Source organism: Podarcis liolepis (assembly GCF_965112155.1).
Source record: "Podarcis liolepis genome assembly, chromosome: 8".
Taxonomy (NCBI): domain Eukaryota; kingdom Metazoa; phylum Chordata; class Lepidosauria; order Squamata; family Lacertidae; genus Podarcis; species Podarcis liolepis.
In genome coordinates this window covers 47,243,036-47,270,724 of record NC_139560.1, presented here as the reverse complement: position 1 = coordinate 47,270,724, position 27,689 = coordinate 47,243,036, and the positions used below count along the sequence as shown (strand labels likewise).

Below are 27,689 nucleotides of genomic sequence, written 5' to 3'. Positions count from 1 at the left end.
GCATCCAGCTTGGTTACATCAAATCACAGCTCCTTGATAAGTCACATAAATGATATACAGGTTGGTTCAATTGTGTTTGCGTTTTTATACTGTTATCATTTGTCCAAGGCTTTGCCATGCACTGCAGTTGCCTGGGGATCAGCCTAGATGCCTTAGCAGTTGATAGAGGCCTTTGCAGCACTCAGGCTGTAGAATTTCCTACCTTTAAAGACCTGGTGGACAACCCCCTCCATACCTTTTTGAAATGGTTTAATCTTCCCCTATGTTGCTCTGTTATGTTTGTAGATGGCTGCATTATGTTTTCAATTTGTGACTGTAAGCTGCCTCAAAGGATCCACTTGAGCTCGTTTTATAAATGAATAAAATTAACACTTCACATTTTAGGTTTAACGTAGGCTGTAGGCAGAAGCACTTTAAAAAATACTTTTTAAAAAACTGTTGTACCCTTGACCCTAGAGACAAATGTTCAGGATGATCAGCTTCCCTCTTCTGGTAGGAGGACTTTAAGCAAGACAAGGCCTCTACATTCAGATTATCCCAGCTTTTTCCTCTTTTCACCATGAGATTGAAGTGAATCAGCCCATGGTGAATCAGCCCACTGAGGAGGAAACTTTAGGAAGCTAAATTTGGCTTTCATGCCTTATACTGCTAACCTTGTTTCTCTAGTTTGTGCTGTGTGAGTTAAGGTAGCTGCTTGCTGACAGCTGTCTATTTTCTTGGGCATGGCTGACCTGAGACATTTTGCTGCCTCGGGCAATGGACAAGATCCCTTCCCTGCATTCCAGGTACAGAAGCTGATCAGATTGGCATTTGAAACTTTTTTCAACATTAGCAACAAGACAACATCTTCCTGAGGGCAGAGACTAGCTTAGGGGGCACAGTCTGGATGGATGGCTTCCAGCACCTCTGTGACCTCCTCACTCTACCTAATGATTAAGAAGCATGCCATAAGGCTCTGCAATGTTTCAGGTTGGGTATTCCCCCAACAAAACAGAGTAAAGCAGAATATTATTCAGGTCATTTTGCATAGCCCGAAGTTGTCCATTTTGAAAAAGATGGTAATCAGAAATGCCCAGCAAAAAGGTAGATGCAAAATCCTTGTGTTATCACAATTATATAATCTCACAGTAATGTGATATGATCTGTGTTCTTCAGTGTTCCACAATATACCTACTCTAGTGTTTAAAATAAAGTAGTTTGCTGGTTAAACGAGTCCTATAGTAGGTGAATTGTCTTCCCCAGAAACAGTGTCAAGTTGTTCTATCAGCAAGCCACAGGTTAATATAAGTGTGCTTGTTTGTTTAATTTATAGTTTGCCATTGTGAAACAGTGAAGCACATGGTGCCCAGAATAGATTCTAGGGAAGATGGCTATGCTGAACAGACGTATACTCTGCAGCTATGAGTGTAGAGGGAATACTTCCAGAAACCTTATATTCTGTGGTCCAGGGGTCAGCAAACCTTTTCCGCAGGGGGCCGGTCCACTTTCCCTCAGACCTTGTGGGGGGCTGAACTATATTTTTGGGGGGGAATCCCCCCCAAGACTCTCCTCTCCCTTCCCTACAGCACTGGATGAGCCCCAGTGGCTGCTTACCTGTGCCTTGCGAGCGGCAGGGGCTGGCGGTGGTGGGACGATGAGCAGTGCAAAAGGACTGGCTCTGGAGAGGGGCTGCTTAAAATGGCACTCAGCCAACCGTGGCTCAACAAAGTCCAGCCCCCTTCCTTCTCTAGGCAGGGCAGGGAGAAGCCAGAAGGAGGGAGGGAGGAGGTGCTGCCGCGGTGTGTGTGAGGGAGATGGGGGAAGAAATGGCGCAGCCCGAACAATCAGAATCCCCACGCCGATCCATGCGGCGATTCCCAGACCGTCCATGGGCCGGATCCAGCCCCCGGGCCTTAGTTCTATACTTTGTTTGGACTTGAATGCTTTTTCTGGTTCTCATTCCTTATGAGTTAGGCTTCCATTGAGAGCATCCAAATGGAGCATCCCTTCTTGATCTCAAAAGAGGGGGCAAATCATACATAGTTCTTATCATTTATTCACAGAACTTCCTAAATCCACTGGGGCTGGATCTTACTTTCCCAGTTAGAAGTCACTATATTAGATATATTACAAATATAATTACTGTAAGACTTAGGATGGGAAGTGTTTTATGGTACACTGCCCTCTCTGTCCTTTTAATACTTTTTTTAAAAAAACATTAAGCCATGAGTAAAGAACCCATGTTTTTTTCATATATTTTTTTCATCCACTGTAGGAATATTCCCTCCTGCTCTTACAGTAATTTCTGCCCCATAAAGGTACTAAATGTCATGCTTTCCCACCCATCCAGTTGTTCTTCTCGTTCATTCTTTTCTGGGGAATGGTGGGGAAACAGAAAATTTCTGTATTGTTTCTGCTTTATATATGAGTAGCAAAATATAAAATCAGAGCTCTGCAGTAGTCAACTTATATAAGGAGAGGCTGTTTCTCCTGAATTTCACCCCCATCCCTTTCTAATCCTACCTCACAATCTCCCTCCTACAAGCTGTTCACCATGCCATCGTTTCCATGTGGTTAAAGAACACATTTTGAACGTTGTGGTTAAAATTCTGAATAAAACACAGCTTGCTCTGATCATGAAATCCACACCTCCGCTGCTCTGCTCCTATTATCCTACTAGGAAATGAGAAGTTGTTTCTTTCTTTCGGCTGGCAAAATTTGCCTGTGGTGGTGTTTTTTAAATGTTTTTCAAACAAGAAAACTGTTATAATTAAAATTGATTTGGGGAAAAAATCTGTCCAGGATTTAAAAATTAGTTACCTTGAGGGGGGGGTTCATTATATAAATAGATGAGCAAAGCATGTTAACCAGCATTAACAAAATTATGTCCGAAACTATTTCCTAAAAAAAGGCACTCTTTATTAATATATGCCAATTTATAGGGGTAGCATAAAAATCTGCGGGAGATTAGCAGCCAAACCTAACAAATTTATATACTTGCTTGTTAGCATGAGAAGGATCTAAGTCCACAGAGCTGTATTTTTGATAGGCAGGTATTCAGACCATAGAAATCCAGTTGGCATAGAGGGCTCCGTGTGATGTAATTTCCCCTCCTCTTCTGGAGTGGAAGAAGCGTACAGTCATACCTCATGTTACGTCTGCTTCATGTTACGTTTTTTCAGGTTGCGTCCTACAGCAACCCGGAAGTACCGGAAAGGGTTACTTCCGGGTTTCGCCACTCGTGCATGCACAGTAGCGCTAAATTGTGCTTCACGCATGTGCACAAACGCCAAATCGCACCGTGCACTTGTGCAGATATGGCACTTCAGGTTGCGGCCTTTTCACGTTATAAACGGGCCTCCGGAACGGATCCCGTTTGCAACCAGAGGTACCACTGTATAGTACTTCCTGTTCCTCTCTCTCCCTTTGACCAGCACTGGATGTAGACTTGCTCCAGCTTTAGGCACATGCCTGAAGTTTGTTACACTGTAAATATATAAGTATTTTACCTGCATGGTTTTTACTGCTGTCATGGCTGTGGAGCAATGCAAGATTATAAGTAAGTAAGTCGTATTTTTACACATACTTCCCAGGCTGTTGTCTGATTCTTTGTAAAGTGGGGTAAGAAGGCAGAAGCCAGCTTAATTCATAGCTGGACTTGCTCAAAACAAGGTTTTACAACCTAATTCCTATGTTTTTAATTTTGCTTCCAAGGATGGAATTTTGAAACTCTGTTCAACCCACACACATGGGTGCCTGGAGGGATAAATTGCAGTTAATATATCCTGTCCTACCCATTAAAAGCCATCCCACAAAATCAGCACACTTTAGGGGGCAATCATGGCTACTAATGCCTTCTTCGACACAATGAACAAAGACCAGAACTATATTATTTTCATCTAGTAGTCACTCAAAAGAATTCTTGATAATTATGCAAAAGGCAACAGATTGGTTGCCAACAGACCATCTGAAAAGACATGGGCTGCATACATATTATGTAGTACATTTAATGTACATGCCTTCCCCCAAAGAATTCTCCTTAAGGAAGACCTCACTGGACCCATGATTATAAATGATTATCACCCAGTGGCAGATGACCCCCATTTTGGCAAGGTGCTCAAGAAATGGATGCTATGTTTGGTGTTAAAGTAAAGGTAAAGGGAACCCTGACCATTAGATGCGTCGCGGATGACTCGGGTTGCAGCGCTCATCTCGCTTTATTGGCCGAGGGAGCAGGTGTACAGCTTCCGGGTCATGTGGCCAGCATGACTAAGCCGCTTTTGGCGAACCAGAGCAGCGCACGGAAACACCGTTTACCTTCCCGCCGGAGCGGTTCCTATTTATCTACTTGCACTTTGACGTGCTTTCGAACTGCTAGGTTGGCAGGAGCAGGGACCGAGCAACGGGAGCTCACCCCGTCGCAGGGATTCGAACCGCTGACCTTCTGATCGGCAAGTCCTAGGCTCTGTGGTTTAACCCACAGCGCCACCCGCATCCCTTATGTTTGGTGTTAGCATTAGGTTAAAGTGTAGAAGAACCCATTAAAAAAAAAAATCTTAAGTGAGCCAACAGTATAAGGAGGGCTTCTTTAGGATTTGCAAGGCCTAGTGTAAGTTGGAGAGAAGCTTCCAATTTAGCAGCCTGACTAAAAATGTTCATGAATCCATCAGGAGGGTAAAGCATGGCTGCCAAAATCCCTATGCTTACTAGTTGGCTGGGGGGGGGGTAGTGGGTAGCAGAGGCTGCAGGGCCAAGTGAATAGGAATCCTGTTTCTACTGCCACCATCTCTTTAGCAATTGGCTAAAAGGGTTGGGCAGGGATATCTTTAAGCAGGCTGTGGCTGTCGGCAGGGCTTCTTGAGGCAGTGAGGCATAAGCCGCGTGGCATGCAAGACCCCCGCTCATTTATGCATTATTGAAATTCTGAAAATTCTGCTTGTGAGAAATACTGTGAAGTATATATGTCCATGGGGATGCTGCTGTACTTGCCCAAGCAAATATGAACATAGCGTTACAAGCCACCCCAATATCTCCCTAGCAGCTGGATGAAATTACAGAGGTTGCAGGCATGCGACTGAGGGTTAGTGTTTCCTTTGAAAAATTATGCAGAGGCTAGTGTCTTTCTGATATATGGTTTATTTACACATATATACAACCTGGAGCTTTCAGTGGAGGAAATCATGGCGGCAACAATAAGCCCAGCACCATTCTTTCTCTGCAACCTCTCTTGCACTGCAGGGCACAACCCACCTTAATGGTTCCCTCTGTTCTTGCTGGTTACATTACCCCAGCCCTAACCCCATAGCTTCTACATTAGCCTAAATTCTGGTCTCTCTTTTAACCCAGGGGAATATCCCTCCTTTGATGTGCTAGAGCTTATTACTAGAGTGGATTAGCTTGTCACACCTATTCACACTTAGCCCTTGAGAGAGGGAGGAAACCAATACATTTGCAAATGAGATTTGCCGTTTTCATCCCTTTGTGTTGCCTAAATGGCTTATCTCCAGGGGGTCACCTCACAAGGAAATTACCTGAGTTAATTGGCTGCTACACATGTTGATTCTATGGGATTATAATGTCCAACACACAACCCAGGAAGTGTGCCTAGGTTATTCACATATTAACAGTAGCTAACCCACATCTCAAATCCACATGAGCTATTACAAGTCCTAACATACCAGTTCTAATTAAATCCTAACATTTATTAAACCCAAGCATTTAGCACCCACAGATCTGTAACAATATGCAGCTATAGAATGTTATAGAATGAGATCAGGAAATCAGCTGAGATCCAAGAAAACAAGATGCTGAAAATTTTGATTTCTAATGTTTTTACATGGCTGAAGCATTGGTGGCCGCACTGAAAACATTATCTGACCATAAATATATTTTTCTGATTAGCACCCATTATTTTTCTGATTCGCAACCATAGCAGGCACAGTATTAATTTTCAAGCATATACAATATACAAACTAGAAAATTCCTTGATATCGCCAAACAAAGATCACAAAAAACAAAAATATTATTGGTTGTTTAAAGGCTTTGAAAAGAAATGAAACTGTAAATAATCTTTGGTTGTCAGGGCTATTATCCTGACATACCATAATACCTGGTAAGGCTATTGCTTGTGATCCCAAAGCTATGCCTATGGGAGTCCACAGAGTCCAGCTATTTTTAATTGAGTTTGTCATCTGTGAGCGCTTGCAGCCTTGTCCAGAACAATCCCCGAAACCTCTTTTTTATTTTAATGAAACCAGATTGGCAGCCATGTTTGTTTTTTACTCAGCAGGGTGACAGGGAAGCTCTCTGTACTTTACATGTTTTGAGAGCTGTCTCTAATATGAAAGAACTCTATGTCTGTCTGTCTGTCTGTCTGTCTGTCTGTCTGTCTCTCTCTCTCTCTCTCTCTCTCTCTCTCTCTCTCTCTCTCTCTCTCTCTCTGCATATCTGGCAGGTGGCACTGCAAATCTTCAGCAATAATATTTTGCTTTGATGCAATTTTAAATAATGTCTTAATGCATGCTCACCTTTACCCTGTCAGGAATACTACCCTGCAAACAATCCTGGAATTAAGTTCAAGGACATTATTATTATTATTTTCACACCAAAAATAGTGATAATGAAGTCTGTGTTAATTAGGCACTTGCCTGCCAAACTCCCCTTTCAGTAATAATTCAGAATCTTCTTGTGATCTTTTGTTTGGCAAAATTGAAGCATTGCAAGTGTAAAATAACTCCCAGGACCTCATGCATCTTGCTATCATTCCTCCCAAAATTAAAACTGAAGTGACATTTCCCCCTTGTACGCTGAGATAATTTTTGGTTCCGGGCTGTTTCTTTTTTACTTCAACAAATATAATGTTTTTCAGGAGAAGTTTCAAAATGGCATTTGTCATTGACGTAAAATATTTAAATAATTAATAAATAATACCATAAATAATGCAGCTGAATTATTAAGGCACACCAAAACAACAGATGAATAAGTAGTGATTTCTTAGCAGTGGGGCATGTTTTTGTTTGAAGAGAGCATGGGTATCATTCAGTACAGACTCTCTAAGGCATTATATAGACAATGATTTTAGAAACTGGCCTGCTCTGTGATCTCTGGTCAAGCATGTTTGCAGGTTGTTGTAGTGCTCCAAGCAATAAAAACTTGGGTTTTTAACTTCCACATGTTGCCAAGAAGATGGAATAATATATATTTTTAAGTGGTATCAGATATACTTTACAAAATGTTACTTGAAATAAATGCATTAAATGCTTAATTAAATGCTAAAATAACACTTTATACAGGAGCTTCTTTATGGCCACCATATAATTTCATTTAGTGCAGCCTTTCCCAGCCTTCAGATGGACTACATCTCCCATCAGTCCTATCTGACATGTCTGAAAGGCATCAGGCTGGGGAGGACTTCTTGAAAACTGTAAAAGTACAGATTGTTAAAGAAAAGTTAACTCCAAAGGGATTGGGATATTGAAGATCCTTGTTTCACTCCCCACCCCCCACTGACCAAATCACACAGAGAATAATATTGGGGGATTTTGTTCTTTTCATTGCAAGCAACTTTAATAGCTTCTTGTTCCATAGAACAATCCACCAAAGTTAATTATAGTGTAAGAGCACTAGAAGGTCGAGTTTGCTTGCCCAGCATCTGCCACATCTTAAAAAGAACAGAAGCAATACACCTAGATTGAGAGTATTTTTTAATGTAGCATAAAACAAGAGAAGTGGGAAGACTGATTTGAACAAAGGGGTACAAATGGGGGGGGATTGTTTCCCTTCTGTTCCTGTCTCTCCTTGAAATCTCCCATGCAACCATAAAGAAGGTGATTTCATGTAGGGCTTTTATTTCTCTTGTGGAATAGCAATACGTGCGACTCTCAACTTCCACAGGGGTTATCTCCCAGGGATTGTGTATGGAACCAAAATTGCATATGGTCATAACACATTAGCTTCAATGTTGGGTGGAATTGCCAAAGTTATTTTCCCCATAACCATGCCCCCTTTCCTTTTTTTTAAATTGCCAAGTGCATAAAGCTGAATGCGCACAAGTTAAATGCATGTAAGTTGCAAGTTGTTACCTGTGTAGTGCAAGTCTGTGTCAAGGTCCAAGAGGGTTGATAAAGATCTCTTACGTTTTCATATAGAGGAGTTTATAGATTGCTTTCAGAAGTTCAATGGAGGTTCTTTAACCTCAAGTACAAATTGCAGGAGGGCCACTGGCAGCCATTAATCCTTTCCCTTCATTTGTTACTGACAAAAATATAGCATAATACAAAACATGATACAAAACTTATTTTTTAATTTTGTAAATCTATACCTTGGTTTTTAGAACTATTTGCATCAGAGCAAAATATTATTGCTAAAGGTTTGCAGTACTAACTGCCAGATAATCAAAGAGAGAGAGAGACAGAGAGTTATTTCATACTGAAGACAGCTCTCCAAAACTATTTTTATCTGAGAGATTGAGAGATAAAAGATACAAGTACCTATATTTTATATCATATCATATATCATCTCTGGAGAGAAAAAGCAGCCTTTAGTTGCATGTAGTTTTGCCCTTAATGTAAATGCTCCCTTGTAACTCTTGCCATTCCTTTTGAGATGTTTGTTTACATTATTTACATTCAGGACAGTATGCTCCTCTTCCCCATACCTTTAAAGTGCTTGTGAGGCATATTCTGCATTTGCCATAGTTTGACCTGCATGCTGAGTGTTGAAAGGATGAGCAGTTAAGACATGAGCAGATGGTCCCTTGCAATTCCAGGGAGGATAGACAGAACAGATTTTAAAGGTTAAACAAAAGTGTGATGTTCCTGCTTCAAGAACAGTTTTCTCTCTGGATACTTTTAGACAGCATGTTTGTAATTGGCTCCCACAAAAGACACCCACAGCAGGGAATTATTCAGGCATATTTCTGTGGCTGTTGCCTCTTGACAATCCACATTAGATGCCCCTGTAGGCTCAGCTTTGGGCTAAACATTTGACTATTGAGCAGCTACTGAAGAAATTAGTCAAATATTTGTGGCTGTAGTAATATGGTAAGAATAAAAAACCCAAAATACTAGTTGAATGTCAAGGGTGGTTCCATAAACGCTTTGTACAGGGTTCTTCTCTACATTTCTTCCTTCATTGGGTGTCGGATCAGTCATTAGCCTCTCTTTTCTTGCAGGACTTCAATGAATAGTATGTTCAGTGATTAGATTCGGTGGAACACATATTCATCATACTGCACAGACTTCTTCCTAGAGGAGAGTGTTCTCCTTAACTGGATTTCAAGTCATGAGCTTGGGTGTGAATCATCTTCTCAAGCCCAACTTTTTCACACTGGTTCTCCTAAAAGTTAGGGGGTTCAGATGAACCCAGTCACATGTTAAAAGAATGTAAGAGAGCATCACATGGGCTGGCCCCACTGCTGATGCAACTGGTGGCCACCGTTATCCTCAGCCACCTGTGCAAAGGGGTCCTGTGCGCATATTGACATACGCATGTAGACTTCCTCCATAGAAGTCCCTTTGCATAGTCAAGCTCTTGTGTATAGGCATCCTCTTCTCATAGCTGCTGAATTGATTGGCTGAGGGCCTGATCACTTAGCATCACCCCACTTTCTCCCTCAATCCTTAAGGGAGTTCATGACTAGTAAACTTGAGGCTTATTCCAGCTATTGTGTCTTTTGTTGCTCTGGAAAGTTCTGCACATCTGGAAAGTTTTGGGCTCTTCAAATGATTACTTGACAATTTTCTTGGGGTGAAGGCAGACAGTCATTTTAAAGTGAGTTGGGAGTAGTTTGAATACATATTTTCTGCGTTCTGATTTCATTTCAGGAGAGATAAAATGTGTTCAGACCACCTCCATAATACAGTGCCTATCTTAATTCTTTGGATCCTTGCATGTGTGCACAGGAAGAGAGAGAGAGACAAACAGAAATCAATTAATTCCCCCTCTTCTCCCCAACCAGATATAATTCTGTAGTGGAAATGACAAGTGGGCAGAATGATTTTTGAAATGCATTGCAAACAAACATGTTTTTACTTGTCATGGCCACTGATTAGTATGCACATTTTAAAATGCACAATTAGTATGCATATTTGTTCTGGAAATATATGAATTGCAAATGGAAAACTTGATTTAAAACAAAAACTAAATCAGTGATTTAATTTGCTTAGATTTAAATCCTTCCTCTGTCCCAATGGCAATCCTTTTTTGTTTAGAATATATTTGGGTCATTTCCAGCCATAATTCCATCATTAATGGTGAATGGGGTATGACCAACAGGTGACAAATAGCCACAGGCTGGATGTGGCAACTTTATCCTGCCTCCATGCAGCAGCTCTGCCAAGCCTACCATCTACCGTCATGATGACACCCAAATACGTTCTAAACAAAACAAAGCCGTTGCAACATAGAGAAGACAGATAAATCTGATGAATGAGTTACGGGGCAGTAGTTTTAGCCTGCCATTTTGCAGCCCTACCAAGTTTTAATCAAGATGCAGAGAAAAGGTTTTTAAGAAAAACAAAAATGTTTCTAATATTTTAGCGTTTCTTTCCTGTGCTCCGTTTCCAATGCAAACTGAGGGAGGAGGCTAGAACCGAATGGGGTCAGGATCCATTGAGGCTGAGCTGCTTTCCCCTCCCTCCCTCCCTCCCTCCCTGCAGCCTTCTCCTCATCCCTTGCAGTAGTGCCTTCCACCTGTGCCATCTCCCCATCTCTCCCCATAACCCACCGCAGTACAGGCCGGCCACTGTAGTGCTGGTGTGCATGCACTGACAGTGGGGTTGCAGTTGAGAAGGCATTTCTGGACTCCAAGGAATGTGTGGCACTGCCTACGGGCAATGCATTCCTTGGAGGTTGGATGTGCCCACCCGCTTTGTGGATCCTGCCTCCCAGGACAGCCACCTCACTTTACCTTGGCTCAAGGGCAGGCGGGCTCTGTTTAAATAATAGAGTGAGCCCCTTCAAAGGCACCTGCCAGGTTTCAGTCTCCTGGGTTGGTTTGCACTTTCCATCCCCACCCAATCAGTGGTCCTGGATCATTGTTTTGTAGTAACTATCTCTAGGGACTATCTGTGGATTACCTCTGGATTAGCATGTGCCGATCAGCTTTGATGTTTTCCCGAAGAAGTACATCCTCATACAGAACCTCACCCTTTCATGTAAAACTTGGTTCTCACAATTATCTGTACTCTACATTTCCCTGCAGATAGAAGCATATTGGTTATCTCCACTTCAGTCTCTTGTATACTTGTCAGAAGAACATATCCAAGAAACACATTGGTTTCTTATCACATTCATTTAATGAGACCCTTTACCAGACAAAGTTACTTGGTCATGGGTGTTGTTTCACCTGTGATAACTGTTATCATTGTTCAATTTGGTTATGTACAGTGGTACCTCGGGTTACAGACGCTTCAGGTTACACACTCCGCTAACCCATAAATAGTACCTTGAGTTAAGAACTTTGCTTCAGGATGAGAACAGAAATCTTGCTCCGGTGGTGCAGTGGCAGCGGGAGGCCCCATTAACTAACATGGTACCTCAGGTTAAGAACAGTTTCAGGTTAAGAATGGAACTCCAGAACGAATTAAGTTCTTAACCTGAGGTACCACTGTAGTTTTTAATGTGTTTTATTTATTTTTATGATTACTTTGCTATGTTTGCAATTATGTAAATCTTTTCATATTGTAAGCTACCTTAAGCATTGTTTTAACTGTGGAAAGGCAGCATACAAATAAAATGATGACGATGATGATCATCTCCAGTACTTATTGATTCTTCTGTTTTGGATGTATCCCATAGTTTAAGAACAGAATGAATCACTAAGTAGCAAAGACCTCATCTGCTACCTGTACACATCATTGCATATGTTATATAAGCTACAATTCATATGCATGTATAGCTACAAAAGTTTTGCAGGTATGTGCTGATGACTGCTGTTGTGAGGGGGTAGATAAGCATGCCACGAGCCTTTTGACATGAACTTAGCAAAAAGATACTTTTTACTTTCGAGCGTAGAAAGAGATCAGTGCCAAGAAATAATAAAAGGTATTCGGCAAGACAGGTATTCATGGTATAGCCTTTAGAAACATTAATATTTTATATTAATAATGTTTCTAAAACACAGGATTGGCTATTCCATATATATATATATTGTCAGGGAACTGACATCGGAACCAGAGGCGGAGGCGAGGCTCTCAAACGATGCTGGAGAAGGGCCCAGCAGGGGGAGAGGCAGCTCACCAGCTGGGGAAGGAAATCAGCGTAACACCAGGGATAAAGGAGGGCAGATGGGGGAATCGGCGAGGGGGCTCCAGGACTCCTCGCCGGAGATCAGCGAGGAGAGCACGGGTCCTCCGCTACCCACGCCATCCCTGCGCAGAAGACTTCCGCGCAGGGAGAGTAGGAGGAGACTTGGAGTCAAACAACTTTTATGCTGGAAAAGGTTTAAGAAACGCCCACTGACGGATTCTGCCAGCGACTGAACAGCCACGAAGTGTAGGGCTGTCCAGACAGAAAAGGTTTAACAAGGCAAACTAGCCAGGAGTGGCACCAACTTGCGCACGAGTAACCCCTACAGTTATTACACACACACACACACACACACACACACATATATATATATATATATATATATATATATATATATATATATGCTACCACTTGTCTATTTCTGCCCCATGTCCTTCAGGAATTGACTTAATATGCCACAGTTTTCATTAGCTGCTCAGTTCTACTGCCTTCCATTTCATCAGTTCAGAATTCCATGGAAGTTACCTCTATGATATTCTTTAAGGTTTCGTGACTTGTTTCTGCAACTGCGCTCCTCTTTGTTTCCTCAGTGATCTAAATCACAGGAAGATGGATCACACTTTAAGCACTGAATACAGTTCGCTTCTCAAAAACTAAAAAATAATGCTTTTTTAAAAGTCGATTTATTTTTATACTTCCCTCACTTAAAAAAAAAAGAGGCACCTATTGCAGTCTCATTGTGTTAAACTGATGCTATTGCACTGCTTGTCAAGATGCCATGATGGAACTAACCACTTGGGCGGTTATTACAACAAGAAGCCTTGCTTTAGACTGTGCTGTCAATAAGTGTAATGCAGATGATGCTGTTGTGACAGGCTTGTCCTTAGAATTAGAAGGAAGATGACTTGAGCAAATGAACTGGAACAGCCCACTTCCTCTACTGTACTGTACTGAATTTATAAATGACATGAGGATACTTGGTTTTTTTTTGTGCAGTGTATGTGTGTGTTGGGGGGCTGTACATTATTTTGCTTGGAACCTACATTCACTCATGTTGCAAAGTATTGTCAGTGCTGATCAGCAGTTAGAAATGTAGATATGATGGGATGACTTCTTCCTGCTTTTTTTCCTTCAAGGATATCTAGTGAACATTCTCCAAAGCTTCAGATCCGAAGCCACAGTTACTTGAGGGCAGTGAGCGAAGTTTCAATCAATAGGAGTTTGGATAGCCTGGACCCTGCAGCTCTGCTGACTTCTCCCAAATTTCGTTCCCGGAATGAGAGCTACATGAGGGCCATGAGCACTATTAGTCAGGTGAGTGACATGTGTGCAAAACTGAGAAAACAAGGTTGGCATCAGTTGCCAGCCTGAGTAGTTCTCAAGTGAAAGCAAATACATGATTAATTGCATGGCTAGATTTTTTAAAAAACCAAATCCTCAGTATTCCATCCTACTCATGATGGGGGTATGCTGATAGAAACAGGCTGGATTTCAATGGGTGGGTTGACCAGGGGCAGCAAACAGGTTTAACCACCACCTGAATGCAGTTCATAATTGTCCTCCTTCACTATTTTCCCCTTTACTTTCTTTGAAATGTTCACAGTTGCCATTTACATCTACAGTCGTACCTTGGAAGTCGAACGGAATCTGTTCCAGAAGTCTGTTTGACTTCCAAAATGTTCGGAAACCAATGTGTGGCTTCTGATTGGCTGCAGGAAGCTCCTGCAGCCAATCAGAAGGCACAGAAGCCCCATCAGATGTTTGGGTTCCAAAGAACATTCGCCAACCAGAACATTGCGGTGTTTGGGAGCCAAAACGTCCGAGTACCAAGGTGTTTGGGATCCAAGGTAGGAATGTATTAAGAAAAGTAAACCACTTTGAATAAAAGTTTTGTAGTCAGTGCAGGACAAGCCACAGATGGTGGCACTCCAGGGAAATAGGTATATTTGGTTCCCCCTCCATTTGTTCATCTTTTAGATAACTTCTTTATTCCATTTGTAGCCCATTTCAAGACTGATGCATGATTTGCATGGATGTTAGATCGGTATAATATAAAGTGAAAAATTTCCATGCATGGATCTGTTCAGTCTCTCACATTAGCTGAATGGGCAGTGATGTCACAAATATTCCCACAGTTATTGTTTCTAAAAACAACAACAACCAAGGTTAATGCAACACTGGCTGCGTGGGTAAGTGTTGCCAACTTTACAAGTAAAAATGAACTGTTTCAGCCATGGAGTGAGTTGTTGAATAGATAACCTCAGGCAGATTCTTTCCCTGTGATCTCACACACACACAACCCAGCACCCCATCCCTGGGTTATTTGAAATATGTTTGAGACTTCCTCCTGAAGTATGAGCTTTTCTCTTTGAGAAAATGATGCACCCAGTTGAAGTTACCATGAACAGAGCCAACCTAGATGCCTTCCTTCTTATCTGAGCTCCTTTCATTGAATACATACATACATATTTTAAATCTATGCTGCCTTTCCACAGTTCAAATCATGCTCAAGGCAGCTTACAACATGGAATATTTATATATAAGTGCAACACAACAAAAGAGGTCATAAAGAATATAACATGAAAAACAAAACACAACCAAACTGAACAATTTCCACATAAATCACAAAATTTAAAGATACGAAACACCAACAGCAAAATGCCCACCCAAGAAAAGCCAACCAGTCAAACAACACCCCAGCCCAAAAGTCTGTTCAGCAGCCTCAGTTTTTGTAGCTGGAGTCAGTCAGGGCCCTGCCTTCCCACGCCAGGTGGGAAAAGGCCTGCAAGGTAGAGAGGAGGTCTTTCAGGACTCACAGCCAAGATGGAATATACCTGGGATCTTGATACGCCAGTAGCACAAGCCCCAAACTACAAGAGTACAAATGTTGAAGCCTTGTGATTTCCCCCTCAATTATTTTGTGTGGCTTACTTTCACTATCTGAAGTTTTCATAACAATGTGCCATATTCATCATTGTTCACCCTTGTTGTGCTTGTTTTATGTCTAGATTTTAATTCTTTTGTTTTTGTTGATTTCTTTGCCCCCCCATTCAAAATGTAAAGAAATGATAAAAATAAAAGACTCAAGTAAAGTTTTAAGGTATTCGGTTGCAATACATTTATAGCTTGAAAATAAGTAGCCTGTTAATTATCTGTGATTGTGTACAGTTACTTGTGATTTCATGTGTGAATACTGTAATATTATCTGTGTATTTTTCTTATGGCTGCAATATGATTCATTCGCTTCCATGTTAAACAGAACAAGCTTATTTTCACCTATGACTGAAGGCTTGGAAAAGCAGATTCCTTCATTTTAAAAGTCAGAGGATAAATGATTCAAATGTATATTTCAAACCTTATCATCAAGACCCTTTCTCTCTCTCTGGGTAGGCTGACACATGGTTTCTGAGTACTTAAAGTTGGCAGTACTAAATGAATTCATTCCTACTTTACCAATACACCCACTGCTAGTGTGGAAGGCGGAAGCTTGAAAGCCAGCTGGCACAAAACAACTGAAGAGAGAGGCATTTTTATTTAAGGAACCGAAGTGTGCGTGCACACATACATATTCGCAAATGGATTCTTCTGTGATGGTGCAGGATAATTTTCCCCTGCTAAGCTACAACCCACCTGTAAACCTTTGGGCCCACAATGTGGTTGCCAGCCTTGCTTTTTGAACACAGTGTGACACAACAGCTTATTAAGTGGTTGAATTCTGTTTTGTCTTTGAATAGAAACCATCTGTCAGCCCGGTCCCTCCCCCCCCAATCTTGGCTCAAAACTCAGTCATTTAGTAGCTGTTTGTGTCACTAGTGGCAATGGTTGGCAGCTTTTAGCTTGCTTGAAGGTTTTTAGAGGATCACTAGTGGGTCTTAGCAGAGCAGTCAGAAATTATTTCATTGACATTAAGCATTTAGGGCCAAGATAGATGTTATGGGAAATGTATCATCAAAACCAACCACATTACATTGCATTTAATTCTCCTTCTACCCCAGGTAACAGATAGAAGTTATATGCATTGTAACATCATAGCATTCTGTGTCCCTCACTCCTGCATCACAGTGTGGGCTGCCAGTGATGTTGCTGTGAGACATGGTGCTTGTGGTGAAGCAACATTTCTAGATGTTACGGATGTGAAATATAGAAACGGATGTGTGCCAGTCATTTTCAGCAGCAGACATGCATTTTCCATTACATCTTGTTTGGCCCTTTATTATTTGTTTGCTTGCTTGCTTTGAAATTTGGGCCCAAAGGCAAAAGAATCCCAATTCCTTCCCAGGAAGAACCCATCACATGCAACTTATGGCAAAGGAAAATGCTAACGGGCAGGCAATTAAAGACTGGAGTGTATCTGAGTAAAACATTTGCACACTGCAATAGACAGTGAAAGGATGAGAAATGAACATGGCCAAGATAATGTGTTCATCAGGACAGAGTCATGAGCCATTGTGGCTAACATGCTTGACTTGAATGTGGTAAATCCATGTTCAAATCCCCACTGAGTCATATTGAATGATTTTTAGTTCTTAGCTTGTTGTTTTTTATGTAGAATCAAGTTTTATCCAACAAACATCCCATTAACTCGAGAACTTCTGCCTGTATAACAGGACCTCTCCCTCTCCTTTCCTCGTTCCACCTGCACACACCCACACACACCCAAATCAGTTCTGAGTTTCCCCACAACCCTCCAAAGCAGTTTGGAGGCAGGGACAGAAAGAGGAAGTCCCATTGCACAGGCAGAAGACCTTACACTAGCAGGATGACTTTGCTCAATACAACCCAGTTTGTTTTACTGAAGCTGTGATTTCGCGTTTTATACTTTGCATTTTGTCTTATTGGTTGTTTCACCATAATAAACAGCTGGCTGAGCAAGTTTACATGCTGTTGTGTCAAATGCTTTAATAAAATTCAGGCTATTTAGGCAGCTTAGAAACCAAGCATGATACTCTGTTTTTGTTTTTTTAAAAGAAACTTTTAAAAAAACCTTTTCTCTCTTCCTCTCTCAAATGATGGTTCTTTGAGATGTTATTCTCTACAAATTTCAGATTAGAAATTATCCTTTTAATTTAATTAAAGCTGACACCAGTGCTGGAATATGACTTTAAAAGCTTGGGGGACTTAACTGCAGCTTTGCATAATTAAGCTTTCAGCTGGTTCTTTGCTACTTTTCCAGGATAGATCTTTTGTGCTTGATATAGGAAGTTTCCACCATATTCTAGACACTAGAGAATAAAAAAATGCAAAATAGTTAAGCTGATACTCTTTGGTGCTGGATCATGCATGTGTTTCATCGATATGTATGTATGTTTTGAAAGCTGGAGTGATCCAAGAGGAAATGAGTCTGGTAAAATATATCTTCTTAACTGTTTTGTGATGCTTTATCATGGGGATGTAAAGTTTTCTTCTGTCTTTTCCCTTTTGGTATTAGATGGTAATGCAAGCTGGACAGCTCTCTTGGATATAATTAAACTGCCTTCTCTTTGCCTGCAGGTGAGTGAGATGGAAGTAAATGGTCAGTTTGAATCAGTCTGCGAATCTGTATTCAGTGAGCTGGAGTCTCAAGCAGTAGAGGCCCTGGATCTGCCAATGCCAGGCTGCTTCCGCATGAGGAGCCACAGCTACGTGAGAGCCATCGAAAAGGGCTGTTCCCAAGATGATGAATGTTTGTCACTGAGGTCCTCGTCCCCCCCACGCACAACCACCACTGTGAGGACCATCCAAAGCAGCACTGGTGAGTAACTTACAAAACAAATAAGACAGAAGTGGGCTCAACCGAGGTACCATTGAACACTGCTCTCAGCCTTCCACCCTTTTGCTTGGAACCCTCATAGGCATTCCCAGAGCAGAAACACTGAGACCAGTGTAAAAGCCTCTGGTTTGCTTCCACGGGTATGTTGAGAGATGAGCCAGTCTGGGGAAAAGATGGATTAATGAGGAGAACTGCAGAGAGATAAAGTTGTACATGTGGAGAGGGTGATGGTATGTGTGCTTCAGAAATTTGAAAACTTTATTATTTGCCTTTTTTTAAAAAAAAAGGGAGTACAGTATTTCTCACTAATAACATTTCATAAATACACATTTATTCTTGGCAATTTCCTATCACTTTCATAACACATGTTTCATAACACATGTAAGATGAGTTCCAGATTGCGTCTTCATGCTGTTGGCACACAAACTCAGTGTATGTTTTCTGAATGCCCACATTGTATGTACAATATAGGAATTGTAGCTCTCTGTGTACTGCTGTGCATTAAATGCCTTTCAGACTGGATTTCAGATTATTGTATAGTTGGGAAATGTGCAATATATAGAAATTTTCACACTGACTAACCCAACAAATGCATGTGAAAGCTGTACAGGGTAGGTGACAGCAATATCAGTTATCCCATCCCCAATCTATTCTCAGCATTGCAAGCCTGTGTTTGGTATGTAGAAATCCTTCAAATCAGATTGTTTCAGAGAAAAATTGAGCCTGTTGTGGTGAACAGAAAACAGGGATAGTTCAGAACAAAAGAAAGGGTTTATTTGTCTTTCTACTCATCTGTAGGAATGCATGAAGTACTCATACTTGTGTAACTTCTAACTTTTTATATGAGGGATAAATTAGTGTGCAGTCTGGCAATGACCTTGCTATTTGAAACTCAAATACAAATGCGGAATTTAAAAAGGTTTGTGTGATTTCATCATTCAATAATGACACTTCATAGATTCATTGTAAGGTACGTGGTATGCATTATCATCACAATACATTTTTCCATCCAGGCTTTTGGCCTTCAACTTGGAGAGGTTTAAATATTGTGGTCTCTTTTAGTGGGAAGGATATGTTAGACCAGGCATAGGCAAACTCCAGCCCTCCAGATGTTTGGGACTACGATTCCCATCCTCCCTGAACACTGGTCCTGTTAGCTAGGGATGATGGGAATTGTAGTCCCAGACATCTGGAAGGCCGGAGTTTGCCTATGCCTGCGTTAGACTGATTGAGATATATAAACTAGAATATATTTTCTAGTTTAATTTTTGTGTTATGTTCCAAGTTGCTTTGAGTTTAAATTTTGTTTAAAAAGTAACTAGTAATTCCTAATAATAATATCTTCTAACAACCTACACTGGAGAGTTGCTACATGATGCCCACTTGGTTTCTTTTCTGTTAGGATAGAACCAAAAATAAAAAGAGAGAGAGATAGAAAAGGAAAAAAAGTTTCTGGGTGGCGTTCAACTAAGTTTTACTCAGAGTAGAGCTACTTAAATTAATGGACCTAACTTAGATCAGGCCCATTTAAATTAATGACCGAGTGAAGCTTAGTTGAATTCCACCCTCTGTGTTTAGGTGCATTCTGGAATTGCTCTTTTGCACCGCAATGAAAGTGGTTTGAGAACGTTTCTCAACACAGATCTGAACACAAATCTTCTGCTGTGGATTCCACCCACAGTATAATGACAAGAACATCCTGAGGATAAGAGGCAAGGGGAAATGCACTCATGAGCGAAGATGAGTCAGGAAGTGGAACCATGCACACTGTCAACCCACAGGCATCAATCCCATCAGTGCTGGTGCCTTACCTGGAGATCTACCTTGTAGATGTGCTGAAACACAAAGAGATGATGTCACTGCTGTACTCTGATGCCTTGTTCTTCTAACAGTCCTTTCCCCTACCTATCGTGGCCAACAAGACTCTAATTTTCTACCATAGCAGGTTCAGCAGGAGGCTGTTCAAAGGGACTAGTGGAAGAATTAGGCGGGAGAGATTGTTGTTGCAGTATCACTGCCTCAGAGCCCTTAAACATACAGGCACCATTTACAGCCAAAGGACTTGACATTCCTGGTCAGTCGTGCCCAGGTTTAGGAGAGAGGTTGTGGCTGATGAGCTTTACAAGAGATTTCTGACATTATCAAGGTTTGTTGGATTCTGTGATGCCTTGCAGCAACAGATTTTCAGTGAACGACCTTTTGCAATATAAAAAAAAAAAACAGTAAAACACTGCTTATATCTTTGAGCAACAAAGCACCTATAAAGTCTCCATTGTTGCTGTTCAAAAGAAAATGTGTGTGATGCCATATGGGTGCGTGTAAAAGGCGGTGATCACCCTAAAACATTTGTTGCTCTTCCCACATCAAAGCAATTGGAAAGAAGAGGATTATTGGCCTGTTACTGTAGAAATATAATTGGAAATGGAAAAGCATAGGTTTTGCTCTAGGCTCCTGTGGGCAGAAAATGCTCAAACTGAAATTGCTTAGAGCTTTATAGACTAAACTCATCATGTTGAACTTGGCTCAGAGGGAATAGGAAGTCAATGCAGTTGTTGAAAAATTAGCTTAATACCTTCAGCTTCCTAGCACCACTTAGCAGGGTGGCAGCTGCAATCTGAACCAGATGTGATTGCTGAACGAGCTTCAAGTGCATCCCCATGTGGCTTGCTGAAGTACTTCAGGCCAGAAGTGGCAAAGGCACATAATGTCTGCACCTGAAAGAAAGGGCAGCAGTTGCAAATTTCGTTGCCTTTTCTCAAATGATGAAGTTTCATCACATGCATACAGGCTCAGTCATACTGACTCATGCTTGCCCGGTGCTATCTCCACTGATTCTACCTTCAGTTAAGGACCCCATTAAGACTGCCACCTTTTTGGTTTTTAGGTGCTTTTAATTTCTTCATTAACAGGTGAGGAGCGGGAAATCAACAGATGCAGTTTTCCCCATCACTGCATTTCCATGCAGACTTTAAATGAGTTGTGACACAGAAGCTGTGCAGGAAAATGTTGGCAACATTAGGCTCTGCAAAATTGCTCCAAGGAAGTGCTTTCTAGGAATCTAGCAGGCAAAGCTATAGTACTAGTCCTAGTGGTCTTGCCATCATTACTGCTTCAGTGTTAAAGAGTGAGCACCAACAGCATCAGAGAAGTGCATCTGGTTTACAATGAAGCGTAAAAGGAACTTGGGCTCGAGCCTGTAACAAAATGGTTATCTGTGTCCACTGAGAGTTCAAATAATTGAATGCAGGAATAGTTCTATACAGGTCTAGCTAAAATAACACAAAATTGAGAGAGATTATATGTGGTAGCCTCCTCCAACTGACATACATTGGCTTTTGGAGATAAGCAAGACAAAGTTTCAAATTTCCTGAAGTGAGAGATTTTCAGCGACTATCCATCATGAATACAATGTGTTGCCATTGAATCTAAAATAGAACGACCTTTCCAAGGTCACCTACTCATTAGTAAGGAGGAATGCGTTTTCAAATCTAGATTGAAACAACTATATAATGAACCCACGGAGCAGATCACGTCTTGGACTTACATGAAAAGACAGGAGGAACTGAACCATGCAGACTCCTTTGACAAACAGTTTTTCAGCTTCCTCTGAACATATCTTAAAGTTTTACCCTTACTTTGCATGAAAGCTGTAATAAACTATTTTATGCCCTCTTTTTCCCTGGGTATTCCACCTGCTTGGTGCACTCTACTGTGAGCTGGCCACGGATACTGAGTGGAGCAAACGTATTGTAAAGTCCATGAGTTTGAACACAACTAGCTTTATTGAATCTGGTGGAGTCAAAGTGTGAGTTGGGGCTCTTTGGGGAAATGTGGATAGTTGCCAGAGAAGGCCTAGGCTCTGTTCTGACATCTCCAGTGGGAGGCAATGACAGTTCACACGGCACAACCTGCCAGTCTTCTGAAGGCATAATAACAGCTGTCAAAGTTCAAAAATGCACAACAATCAGCCAGCTGAGCAGAGGGCTGGCAAAGAACTTTGCAGAGCAGTTCTCAAGTGCTAGATAAACAGCTGGCTGTCTTGTGCTTGGGAAATGCTGCACAACAAGGCTCTGCAGGCCCTTCCAATCAGCAGTGCCTGCAAAGCTCCTTTTGACCAAGCCATCTTTACGTGGCATCATATTTGATGTTGGGAGTAGACAGGGTGAGTGTGGCTTGCCTAAAATAGCCTAGCAGGCCAAATCAGAAGGCCTGGCAGATTAGATCTGACCCATAGACTGGAGATTCTCTACCCCTCATCTAGGCAGCAAAAGGCATTATCACAGTACAAGGACACCTTGAAGCCAGGCAAAAGCACTCAAGAGTTCAGAGCAGGACGAGTGAGGAATGTGGCCTTGGGAGAAGCCATCAGTAGGGGAAAGGTTTGGAGGGCCATATTTGGTTGAGATTCCCCATATGTTCTGCATATTTATCATCAAGCAATAACTTGCTGGTGTTTCAGCACCACGGACAGAATCATACCTCTCCACATAGCAGCAAAGACATTACGTTTTGCTGGTTAAGTCACACATTCCTCAATGAACCTCCCCTTTTGAGCAATCATGCACATACACAACATAAAGTGTCTCTAAGTTTTTGCTCTGATAGGACTCCGGTTTCAGAAAATGTTCTTCCTCAGGAGATAATTCTTGCAAGCTAGTACTTTTTCAATTTCATCTTTCAGGACAGACTCTTAATTGATTTTGTTGACCTTTATGTTTCCTGTGTTCCAAAACAGAACACTCTGTTCAAGACAAAAGTGTATCAGTGGTTTCACATAATAGCATTCCATATTCAGTGACTATTCTTAGTGTATTTCTTTGAATGGCTTTCTTTTCTTTTCTTTTCTTTTCTTTTCTTTTCTTTTCTTTTCTTTTCTTTGGGTTCCTTTGTAATTGTAGCCACAGACAGGAATGTTTTCTTTTATTTTCTTTTTCTTAATGAAGCACCTGCCATGGCTTAACATGTCATAAAATCACTCCAGAAACACCCAATTCAGGAATCCTGGGGCCAATTCAGTGAGGTATGAAATGATACAGAATAATATAGGATGGCAACAAGATCAGTTTCCCAAAAGCAGTCAGCTCTGTAGTCTTAGCAGTGGGCAACCAAAATTCAGTTTTGTGCAGACGGAAGGGCCTGGCCTTTGGGGGACCAGGGTTTGGGAAAAGAGGTTTGGCTCAGTATCCATAATTATAGTAGTACTTAGGAGCACATTGTAATTGAAATAAAAATATTGTGAATTTTTTCAGAAGTAGATTTAATGCGCTCAACACTTCTGCAATGCTTTCCTGTGCGCGAATAAGACATTTGAAGTTATCACTGTTTCATCATATCAGCAATTCCCAATTCAGAGTTCCCATGTTACATATTTATTTACCTGATACAGTGCATACCAGAAATTTTCAGACCTCTTAAATATGACTTTATGCAACAGTCCATAACACTAATTGCCCCAATGAGATGCTGTGGGCTATTGGGTACATGCATTATTAAGCAGTTCTCAGAGCAAACATTTTCATTTGTTTTTGTTATGCCATAAAAGAAAACCCAGAGGAAACCTACAACAACAACAAAAAACCGTCATTCTAAATCCCAGAAATGATAAATGTGTCCCTACTCTCCTGCCTTGAAATTACAACATAGTACACAAGTATAATTTTGAAGCTGTTTCAGATCCCTGCAATAAAAAAGACATAATATGGTGGTGGGGTTTTTTTTAATAATGCAGGGAGGAAATCCTCTCAAGTTATTGTTTATGCAGGAAAATGTAGCATTATTATTAAAGCTGGAAGTATCCCTAGTTAAAGTCGTAACAGGCAGATACCAGCAATATCTGTTTTGTGCTATAGACTTAATTTTGATTAACCAGTTCATCTGATTTCTGCAGATGTTAACCTCGTTCTCAGAACCACATGATAACTGCTGCATAGAGCTGGGTATTTCTTTGAGAGGGAGTTAAATTGTTATATTATATGTAGCCAGTCAACAAGATAACCTCTATGGCTGGAGGAAGCTATAGCTATTGTAGGTCTATTTATCTTGCCCTAAGATCGTAAACATACCTGAGACTGAAATCATTAGGGCCTCCACCTTCTGGTGCTCAAACCAGTTACAACTATTTGTTCATTCTCTGGTGTGTCCCTCTTTTTGGCAGAGCGGGTGAAGTTTTTGTTCAGTTGGGTTTTTCTGGTTTTGTGTTTTTTTGTTTTTGCAAATTATGCTGTTTTAGTGAATACGTTGAGTGTCCTTAACTTCCAGCTGTACATGCTTGGAACATAATTTGCTTGCACCTGGTGTTACAAAGACATTCTCCTCCTCTCTAGCTGCAGGTGGTTTGAGAATGGGGAGGGAACTTTTCAAACAACTGGAGTCTATATAGGCTGCCTTTTGATATCCTTCGCATATAAATGTCAATTGCGGCTCTTGCGCTAATGAAAGCTTAAATCTCAAAAGGCAAGCTGTAAGCTGTCATTTGTTTCCTTGTCAGCAAAATTCTTTGAGCATTGTTTTACCATAGCTTTGTGCCACTACTTAAAATCTCTGCTTTCTCAAAGTCCTGCCATTAAAAAAGGATATTCCTTGTGCCACAGGCGTTCTTAGCTTGCCCCTTCTTCTCTTAGCTTGAGACATACTGTCATCTGGATTACGTAAGGGTGATTTTTGAGTATGAAGTATCCTTTCACAGAGCTAAGGGTTTAACTACCTGCTCTGCATCTTTCTCAAAATAAATGCCTTTCCCTTTCTCGTGAAGAATCCTGTGAAGGACAAGGTATGTGCCATGGACCAGCACTGTGCAGATGAAAAGGCTGCAGAAGATGGCAAGGACACAAATTTGTGTAGTCCCAGCCTCACTGTGACCATGTACAGATGAGAGCTTAATAGGTTGCTTGCGGTAATACTGTAGAGGTATCACTACCCATGATCATTCTACATATAACTTTCATGTATGTAGAAATAGGGTACCCTCACCACATTCCAAGCTAGAGTCAGGCAAACTAAACTGTGCTTCAGAAACTCACAAAAATAGATTGGTTTAATCCAACCCTGAACCAGCCCCTCTTGTACTCAGACATTGATATCATTGGGACCTCAGCAGGGTCAGAGCCCTACCTGCAAATCCTCAGTGAGCCTCCAAACCAACCCTACCTGCCTCCCTATCCCTCCAAGTATCTTCTTTCCCATTTACCTTTATTTCTGCTGTGGCAATAGTGGATGGAGGTGGAGACGGGAGTCTCTCCCTAACTTAAGGCAGCATAGCAAGCACCAGGGACTATGGGAAACCATCAGTAGCTCAGTTGTCACAGAGGGGAAGGGGGAAGCCTCACTCTTTTCCTCCTTCACCATTGCATCAGTAAAGCTTAGTGGGAGTTGGGAAATGAGGGAAATGGACTAGGTTGGAGGGAGGCTTAGTGTACTGGCTTGTATTATCTTCTGGCTCCATCCATCCATCCATGCATATTATGTAGTAAGACTCGCAGAAAACATTTAAGGAGTACTTGATCTCAGGCAAACCCACCAGCGGAAAGAAGCCTCCTGGTTGCTGGGCTAAAAGGAAGAGCAAAGTATATATATTCCAAGGTCTAGAAAATGAGAAAGAAGCAAAGAAAGTGTACTAAAGGGAAGGGGGTAAACAGCAGCTCTTTGGGACCACAGGGATTCCTATTGGCTGGTGTCCAAACAATTCACTCATTAGTCACAGCTCTCACTTATTTGCTAAAATCACTAACAGGCAGGAGCAGCCAGGTTGGCTCATCTCACAGAAATTGCTTAGAAGGGTACCTGCACATTTTGCTTCATAACTTTCCTTCCAGGAGAGCTAGAGAATCTGAGGGAAGGAATATGAGGACTCTGCTGACTGTGAGTCTGGAACATCAGTAACCACAATGCCTTCTTTTTAGTGTCTTCCTGGAGAAGTATTGAACTGCAGGCTCGCTTATGTAAATTATGCTTAAAACTTTAGGTTGATCTTTTAAAAAATGATAAAGCCACAGCGGAAGTGACAATGTGGTATTCTTTCCACAAGAATCTGCATCATTTTGGTATATGTGGGGGGACCTTAATATCCTTCATTCAGCGTCCCTTTTTCATGTTCATCCTGAAGGATAGTATGTGATCGACACAGACTTCAGCTGCAAAATTGCCATTAATCTCTATCAAGTTGAGCTAGAGAGGATCAGCTATCCCTGTTATTGTGAGTTTCTGATTTCCCTTTTTCTAATTGCATTCTGCATTGTATAAAGCCTTGCCAGTAATCTGACTGGCACAGGTCCAAGTTTAGATTGGCTTTACCCTGAAAATGGGTTCATGAACAAGATGCTACAAATGCAGAGTAATCAAAGGTTGCCTGCCTTCAACTTTTAGATTAGAAAATATTGAGATGGAGATAGTCATCTGATATCGGCACCATCTAGCCTCTTTTATATCTCAGCCTCTCAAATGGGAAATGGCATAACTTTGTAATTGCGGGCAAAGCTGCTAAAGTGGATTTTCTACGTCTCTCTTGAATTGGCCAGAGGCAGCACCCTCTTTGCAAATCCACTCAGTATTCTACTCAAGTGTTTTAGATACCAAATGCAGAATTAGCATGCGCCACTTTATGTTTAAAAATAAATAATATCTGTCTAGCATGAAAGAATTGGAGCAGATTTTTAATAATTACTGCAAAGCAACCCTGTCTCACTTATGCATTTGTAGGGCAGTGTGGACACATAGGTCACAAGGGCTCTGAAAGACCCAAGTTTCTGTGTAGTCTACTGCACCTCTGGGTAAGGACTGACTAGCTGTGTCTCTTTCTCTCACACAAAACCTTTTGGGACGAATGGACACATCTGGAGTATTGAGAAAGTGCCATGGGCACCAGTTGCAAAATGGCTGCTGTGGGGGGGGGGGTGACATTACCCAAATTGACTACTACATCCATAAGAGCCAAAAAGGCGATAGAAATACAACATGGTCCTGGCGTGCCCCCCATTTAACTTGACACATCAACAGGGGTGGGGTGGCGAGATACTTAATGTCAGCCACTGTCAGGCTTGCTCAGAGAGAGAAACCCTTTGCACCTCTCCTCCATTCAGAACAGATGGGAGGGCGGGTGTCCAATCCTGGCATCCAATGAAATGTGGCTATCTGAAGGGGCATGTTTTCAATGTAGGAGAGGCCAAGCTGTTATGAACTGAGAAGAAAGAGCAAGAATCTCTCATGCAGTGTGGATTTCTGAGGATATATTTTCTGTTACCTTTCACTGGTGTCATAGGAAGTACTGGTGAGCACGCAGGTGCCTGCAGTCACTATGTTTGTGACAATATAAAAACAGCTTTAAAAGTTAAGTAACGTTTGAGGAAAGGAGGGTGTTCTACTTATTCCATAAGCAACAGTGGAGTCTTGTGGCACCTTAAAGAGTAAGAAATTGATTGTGCCAAAAGCTTTCAGTGGATTGCAGTCCACTGCATAAGACCTTTAACCCAACTAAGTCAAAGTCACAGGAGACTATGTCTTTAATGAAGTTCAGTGAGTCCACTCCAGGCATGACTAACATTGGCTGTCACCCAATGTCAACATTTTAAAATTGTCATTGATTCTCAATTGCAACAATTGTGAAAAATCATGAAAAAGTTTTAAAATATTGAACCATCAAATACATTAGTGTTTGTCGGTTGGTTTTAAAAAATTAACTTTTAGAAATGCTGCTTTTTATTTATTTGTTGCACTTGTT

General features: G+C 41.3%; 1 protein-coding gene across 12 annotated transcripts in view; it reads left to right on the top strand.

Moving 5' to 3' along the window:
- DLGAP1 (DLG associated protein 1) overlaps positions 1-27,689 on the top strand; it is a 291,661-nt gene that overhangs the window by 202,058 nt on the left and 61,914 nt on the right. For all 12 annotated transcript variants that reach the window (XM_083518618.1, XM_083518617.1, XM_083518611.1 and 9 more), the window contains 2 exons: positions 13,365-13,542; positions 17,719-17,959. In XM_083518618.1, coding sequence (XP_083374744.1) covers positions 13,365-13,542; positions 17,719-17,959 — 419 coding nt within the window. The remainder of the gene's footprint in view (positions 1-13,364; positions 13,543-17,718; positions 17,960-27,689) is intronic.